This window comes from Leopardus geoffroyi, chromosome A2 (assembly GCF_018350155.1).
Source record: "Leopardus geoffroyi isolate Oge1 chromosome A2, O.geoffroyi_Oge1_pat1.0, whole genome shotgun sequence".
NCBI classification, from domain to species: domain Eukaryota; kingdom Metazoa; phylum Chordata; class Mammalia; order Carnivora; family Felidae; genus Leopardus; species Leopardus geoffroyi.
Genome location: NC_059331.1, coordinates 158102295 through 158110074, shown reverse-complemented (window position 1 = coordinate 158110074; position 7780 = coordinate 158102295). Strand labels below are relative to the sequence as shown.

Genomic DNA, 7780 nt, shown 5'->3' with positions numbered 1-7780 from the left:
ATCTTGATGTAAGATGAGTGCATCACGTGAGAAGCAGCACGTTCAAAACGTAACAGCCTCCTCAGTTCTCTCAAATACTGCTGGGCTCTTAAACCTATTGATTTATTTAATCTTCTAATTTGTTTTTAATGTGTGATTTCTGTTTTTGAGTGAGAGAGAGAGAGAGAGCATGAGCAGAGGAGGAGCAGAGGGAGGGAGGGAGGAGGAAGGGAGGGAGAGGGAGAGGGAGAGGGAGAGGGAGAGAGAGCGAGCATCTTAAGCAGGCTCCACACTCAGTGCAGAGCCAGACACGGGGCTCCATCCCACGACCCTGAGATCATGACCTGAGCCAAAATCAAGAGTCGGACAATCAACCAACTGAGCCACCCAGGTGCCCCCATTTGGTTAATATTTGACCTATCTACTTTCTCCTCTGCATCCTAAAGCTTATTAATTCTGCCTCCTTTTCTGTCTTTGCATGGAAGTACGCATACGCCATATATGCGTGTATTTTTATAGGATCCTCATGCACATCATTTTTGTAATTAGTTATTTGTAAACTATTTCTTTTTTTGCTCGACAGTATATCATGAGCCAATTTTCCCTGCCATTTTTTTTTAGGTACAACATTTTCCACCATAAGGATAAGCCATATTTTACTCCATCTAACTATTTTTTTAAACACTCTGGGGTTTTCTTTTTCCAATTCTTCTGTTATAAACAGGGTTGCACTAAACATCCCATTAATTATTTCCACACAAAGGCATAAATGTCTACATTGGAATGATTAGTTCACAGGTCTGACTTTATGCCAGCTTTATTTGGCCTTCTTTAAAAAAGAAGTTTACTCTTTTTCCAGCTACTCTGGCTCTCACTACAAACCTCTGCACTCAATATTCCTTCTGCCTATAAAACTTTTGCCCTAAATCAAAGTAAACTAAGTGCTTTATCGAGAAGTTACTTTGTGCCAAGAACTAATCTGAGGACTTTCCCCATATTGATTTATTTAATCTTCTAAACGAGACAATGAAATAGGTACAATCATTTGCCCAAGTTTATACAACAGGAACCAGCTTCGAGACAGGTCACTTGGTCCCAGAGTCTGCACTTTTCAGTCACGATGCTCTACTTGTCATGACTGGCTCCCTCTCCAGGTTCGGGCTTTGTGCAGAACACCTCCTCTGTCTAGACCTTCCAAGATGGCTGACTCCAAACTATTCCCCACTCACACACCATCACCACACTGCTCGTTCGCCATTTACCCTGCCTGGCCCACTGCCCCAAATCTAGTCTCTGACAAATAGCAGACCTGTGCCAGTATTAACTTAACCTGCTAGCAAGAGAAACAGCAGACAGGGGACAAATGAGGTTATTCCAAAGGCACTGCAGAACAGAAATGCATACTCTATCAGTAAAAGAGTAGCTACGTAATTATTAAGTTAGATAGAACGAGGCCTGGTGAACTTTTTACACATCAGCTTTGGTTTAACTTCCCTAAGGAGGCTGCAAAATTATAACATCCCACCAGTGTCTGCAAGTTGACCTCTAACTCTATGGGGCTCTACACTCCGTAGCTTTGTCTGCTGTAAATTGTTAGCTGTCAAACATGTGGCAACATTCTCCAAGAACGTTACATTAGGATCAAGCAGGCTTATTAGAAAAGGGTCTGCATAATATCAAAAAAAAAAAAAAATCAAGAAATTGTCATTTTGCTGTTTTCTAATCTGAGATCGTTTTTAATTAACAAACAATTTTTTTTTAGTTTACTTCTTTTGAGGGAGAGAGAGAGAACGAGCAGGGGAAGGGCAGAGAGAGAGGGAGAGAGAAAATTCCAAGCAGGCTCCACGTTGTCAGTACAGAGCCCCATGCAGGGCTCAAACTCAAAAAACGTGACATCATGACGTGAGCTGAAACCAAGAGTCAGACGCTTCACCGACTGAACTACCCAAGCACCCCTGATCTGAAATAGCTTTAAAACAACAACAACAACAACAACAAAAGCTGTGTGTGCACATACAGAGAGGACTGCTTCTTACCTCATCATCCTAGACCTTCAACTGGATGAGTTATCCACTGAGAATTGGTGGGGGGGGGGGGGCGGATAATGGGGGAGGATTTGTTGTTGAGCACAAACATATTATAAAGTACATGTTGCGGAATGAGGTATATGGGGGTTCTAGGCAACCAAAATGGAGTAGCACATGGGGCATTTGTGTTTTCGAGCAACCAAGTTCAAACTGCTCCCTGCTCCTGGTAACAGTGTCTTATGTCTGGAATGTTTTTTGCCCAAGTAGCCATATGTCTTGCTCCCTAACTTCTTTGCATATTTGCTCCAACTTCACTTTCTCAGTGACGGTTTTGATAACCATCCTATTTAACATTTCAAATCTCCACCAACACTTACTACTACACTTCCCATGTTTCCTTCCACCATGGTGCTTATTCCAGCTGAATTGGTATAAATATTGGTTTCCTAGGGCCCCCATAACAAATTAGAGCAAACCTGGTACCTTAAAACAACAAATGTACTTTCTTACAATGTCGGAGGCCACAAGTCCAAGACCCAGGGGTCAGCAGACCTGCGCTTCCTTCGAAAGCCCAAGAGACTCTGTCTGTCCTTATCTGCCAGTTTCTGGTGGCTGCAAGAGTCCCTTGGTTTGTGGAAGCTTCCATCCAAGCTACCTCCACGTTCACACGGCCTTCTCCTCTGCCTTTGCCCCTTCTCTGTCTTATAACAAACTTGTCATTGGATGTAGGGCCCATAGGGATAATCCAAGATTTCAATTGGAAATCCTGAACTTATTATATTATTAAGGCCCTTTTTCTGAGTCAGTTTATAATCACAAGATCCAGATCAAGGATGGGACAAATCTTTCTGGGAGCCACCTTCCAACCTGCGACATTATGTATATTACATATGCCTTTCGTATGTACAAATGTATTGTCTGCCATCTGTTCCTATCTATAAGGGTCACAAGTTTTTATATTTTGTTTCAAAGATACATTTTTTATTGATTTGATGGACTCCATGATAGGTTTGGATGGTCATAACTGAATCCCGAAGCTTGGTCTCTAGGTAAACTGTTAAAACTGACTACCAGAGTCCACATGCTGGTTGCCTGTCCTCAAGCAGGCTTGCTTGAAATGTCTACCTTGCTTTATGTGGCTCCCTTCACAAATGATGCTCCTCTGTGTGCATTTATCTGTAACACTGCTCTATGTATATGATCTTCCCTCTGGTGAGGCTGATCCTACGTTGATCTGATCTGCACCCCCCACTTTGCTTAGCTCGTGCGTTGACCTCACAAAGAGGTCACGGCGACGTTATGGATTCCCATCTGCTCTTTGAAACACAATTTAATAGAATTTGTGAAGAAATCCTACTTCCACACCCTCTCTCACTTAGACACTTATGAGAAATAATAAAGAAACAAACAGCCTTTCTACCTGGAGTCTCCCAGATTGCGGTATGCGCAGCTCAGTCCGTACAGGATGGTTTGGGAGGTCTACACAGACTTCCCAGCTAGTTCCCCCACATAAACTGTAACCAAGTTTTGGCCTGCTTAGATCTTACACTGGCCCAGATCTTGAACAATCAAAGTCTTTTGAATCATGTCAGTTTATCTTCATAACCATTCCAGAAGGGAGGCAAAGCAGGCATTATTGTTTGTTTACATATGAAGAATCAGGGTTTCAGAGAGTTTAGGTGGTTTGTCCCAGGTCACATGATAAAAACAAATAATTTGTCAGCAGCCAGTTGGCTGTTTTTATCCTGCATTCACTACTTCTGTTTTTTTTCAATGCATGCATTTCATAGCCTGATAAGACTGTGCCATTATGATTGGTTTATTTGAATTATCTCAGAAAATAGTCACTTTTCTTTATGTTTTGTTTTAAAAGGAAATATATTTATAACCCCTTCTGTATTGCATCAAGAAACCAAAATATGTTCCAGGAGAATAGAGTAAATCATTTCCATTATGAGAGTCATTCCTTTTGTATATTTATTCTCTACAGTAAGGCAGGCTTGCATTATTTCTTGGTTTCTTTGCTCTCCTGAGGAATATATTCCACATTTGTCCATTGTTATTTTATTGTTTCCCCAGGTATAGCAATTGATGATGCTAATTATACCCCTACACACTTAGTTTCCACACTCCATCTGCTGAAGAAGCATGTTTTCTCTCTAGAGAGATCCTATGAACTAAGAACAGACCCAGGTCTCAGTTGGGAGGTCTGGGCTTTTGACCTCTGCTCCTCACTGTCTGTGATTGTATGTTATTAACTTCCTAAGCTTCTGTCCTGTAAGTTTATAAAATGTAGCTAAGAATCCTACCTAATGCCTCTTACTTCAGAAAAAAAAAGAGAGAGACAGAGAGAGAGAGACAGAGAGAGAGAAAAGATCTTTGAAAACAGTACTTTGTTTTTAGGTGGATGTTGCAAATGGTACAAGTAATTCTATTTTTAACTATTCTAATGGAATGTTTAAATTCCTGCTGACATTAGCATGTTGTATTGACTACAGCTCAAAGTATGGCCGGCCCCTTTGGCCATCGACAAAACTGTGAACCAAGAATGGGCACATCTATACCCTTCTGTGGGTGTGTGGCACGTCTGATCAGAAAGCCTGCTATTGCTAGGAAGAGTATCAGATAAACAAGTAGGACAACTGAGAATCACTGTGGCATAGAATGGAAATCTGCAAAATCCTAAACTTGGACTAGATGCCTCTATTTGAGATGGCGTGCTGAGAGATGACGGCCAGGCGGAGTGAAAGCAGATTGAAGAGGAAGGAGAACATTGAGGTCAGAAGAATAGATGACTAACGAGGGCAACATTTCCTTCAACAAGTAGTATATTTGATGATATTTATTTATTTCTCACTTACTTTGTGCTCATCTACTGGAGGATACAAATAAACACAGACATACTGTAAATCTAGAAGGGAAATGTGAAATTCATTACCAAGCAACAGTATAAGTTATGTCGGAAGACAAATGATAATTGTATTAGGTATAGTTCATGTGCAGATAACAGAAAGCACTCTAGCTTTTTGAAGCATAAATGTATGAAATACAGGGAACCAGCTACTTACAAAAAGTGTTGGGGAAACTAAAGGAGCAGTCTCTAGTCTCTGCCACCAAGACTGACTCCCCAAACAACATCCAGGATGAGATTGTTGAGGACATTGCTACCTCTGTCTCAGTTGGGAAGCCGTCCCAAATCTGTTGGCCCACAACCCTTCATGCTTGCTAGATCCCCAAACAGCTAACGCCTATGCTGCCAACCTGCTCACCCACTTAACACAGTTGGGAATTTAGACACAGTCTCAGAAACCCCATTTTAGGTCTTAGCCAAAAAGGATTCTCTATACAAGGGGTATGACCTTAGACCACAGACCACGTGTGCAGATGCAGACCTCACAACATAGCCAAGCACCTGGGCTGATGGGGATGTGGTGATGTCATGATGAATGATGACATGAGTAGTATCAGTTCAGGCATTAAAGGAGAAAGAATGGAGCGCTGAACCAAATAATTTCTTTCTAATAATTTGTAATTGACTAGTCCAACCGGATAGCTTGGCAATAGGCCAGTTTCTTCAGAGCCTCTTTGACCTCTCTGTTCCTTAGGCAATAAATGAAAGGGTTGAGAGCAGGGGTGACAATGGCATAGAAGATGGAAATTACTTTGTTCATGTTGAAGGCATGGATGGCTCGGGGCCTGGCATACATGAAAATAGTGGCCGAATAAAAGATGGTTACCACCACGAGGTGGGAGGCACAGGTAGAGAATGCTTTCTGCTTTCCGGTGGGCATGCGTAGAACGGTAACCAGGATGCATCCATAGGACAGGACGGTGATAGAGAGGGGGATGAGAAAGATGATCAGTGCCAGGACAAAGTCCACCAGCTCAGCTACAGACATGTCTGTGCAGGAGAGGTTAAGAACTGGAGAGATGTCACAGAAGAAGTGATTGATGACATTGGGGCCACAGAAACTGAGGCGGGAGATGAAGTAGATCTTAGCCAAGGAGATGCCAAAGCCAATGGCCCAGGAGCCAAGAGCCAAGCGGAAGCAGAGCCTATGGCTCATAATCGTGGGGTAGTGGAGTGGACGGCAGATGGCCACATAACGGTCATAGGCCATGGCCGCAAGGAGCACACATTCTGTGCACATGAGTGCAATGAAGAAGTACAGTTGTATCATGCAGTGAGTGAAGGAGATACTATTGCTCACAGACCAAAAACTAAATAGCAACTTAGGTACAGTCACGGAGATGTACCAGGTCTCCAGGAAAGACAGGTTGGCCAGGAAGAAGTACATAGGCTTGTGCAGTGGCCGGTTCTGTTGCACCAACAAGATGATGACCATATTTTCAGCCACTGTCAGAGCATAGGTGATGAGGAACATCAGGAACACTGCTACTCGCATGGCCCAGCTCCCAGGGAATCCCACAAGAATGAACTTGGTGACCTGAGTCTGGTTCTCCACTTCCATATTAGAGACACAAGACTTAGCTCTCCTGGGTGGGTGGGTGGGGGGGGGGGCGGGGCGGGGAGGGAGATCACTTGGTCAGAGTCCATAGTCCAGATAGAATCATCCATCCTTTGCCTTCTCTGATGAGCAATAATAACATATTATTTATTCATAATACAGTATAGGCTAAGCCATACACTGGGTACATCATGCACTAATGTAATTAAATCTCACATAGCCTCTACACGTTGTTATACCCATTTTAGTGACAAAGAAACTGAGTCTTGGAAAGACATTAAGCAACTTCCCAACTTCCCACTGGTAACAGGGCAGGAATCACATTGAAGTCTACGTCTAAAGCCTACGCTCTAATATTCTACACTGCCTTGCCATTCAACAGGATCCAGTCTCCAAGTTTCATGTTACCACTGCCAATTCCAAAGGATATGTGTGGCGCTCCTGGCCCACGTCTACACAGTACTTTGGACGTTCTTTCTTACAACTCACTTACCCCTCACATACCATTTCATCCTTTCCCTCCACCATGAAGGGAATGCAGCTGTCACCAGCTGATGACGATCACGTGAGGTACGTGAGTGCTGAGATCAGGTGGTTACGTTTTTGGTGTTAAAGACCTGACTCTTAGTCAAGTACCAGGTCTGGCCTGGTTTGCTATTTGACCTTGACATCTTATCCTCCCTGAAACCCAATTTTCTCTTTTGTAATGTGAACACTAATATTCATTCAGCTTGTGTCACTGTGGATGAAAACCCAAATGAAACGATGTGAATGAAATATTACATAAACTGTAAATGACAACACATGTGAAGGGACTTTCGCCTCCTATTAGGGCACTAGGAAGGGGGACCTGGGCTAACAGGAGGGAGGAGAGGAGCAGTTGTGAGCAAGCAAGCACAGGCTTTGTTCTCAGGGAGCTGTAAGTCCTCTTGGGCGGGGCTGGAATCTCCGGGAGGAGAGTTTTTGAAATAAGCAAACATGGAGTGCCTGGGTGGCTCAGTTGGTTAAGCCTCTGACTTCAACTCAGGTCATGGTCTCACAGTTCATGGGTTTGAGCCCCACATTGGACTCCGGGCTGACAGCTCAGAGCCTGGAGCCTGCTTCAGATTCTGTCTCCCTCTCTCTCTGCCCCTCCCCTGCTCGCACTCTGTCTCTCTCTCTCAGAAAAATGAATAAACATTAAAAAATATTTTAAATATATATATATATATATATATATATATATATATATATATATATAATAAAATAAGCAAACCAAAAGAAATGCATAACAAAACTTGAGATATTCTGTATGAAGATGAAAAC

The 7780-nt window shown here is 42.8% G+C and overlaps 1 protein-coding gene across 1 annotated transcript; it reads right to left on the bottom strand.

The window, feature by feature from the left end:
- Nucleotides 1–5542: 5542 nt before the first annotated feature.
- On the bottom strand, nucleotides 5543–6478 carry LOC123607701 (olfactory receptor 6B1). The gene has a single exon (XM_045497112.1). It carries the CDS (start codon nucleotides 6476–6478, stop codon nucleotides 5543–5545), a length of 936 nt encoding a protein of 311 aa, XP_045353068.1.
- Nucleotides 6479–7780: the final 1302 nt, after the last annotated feature.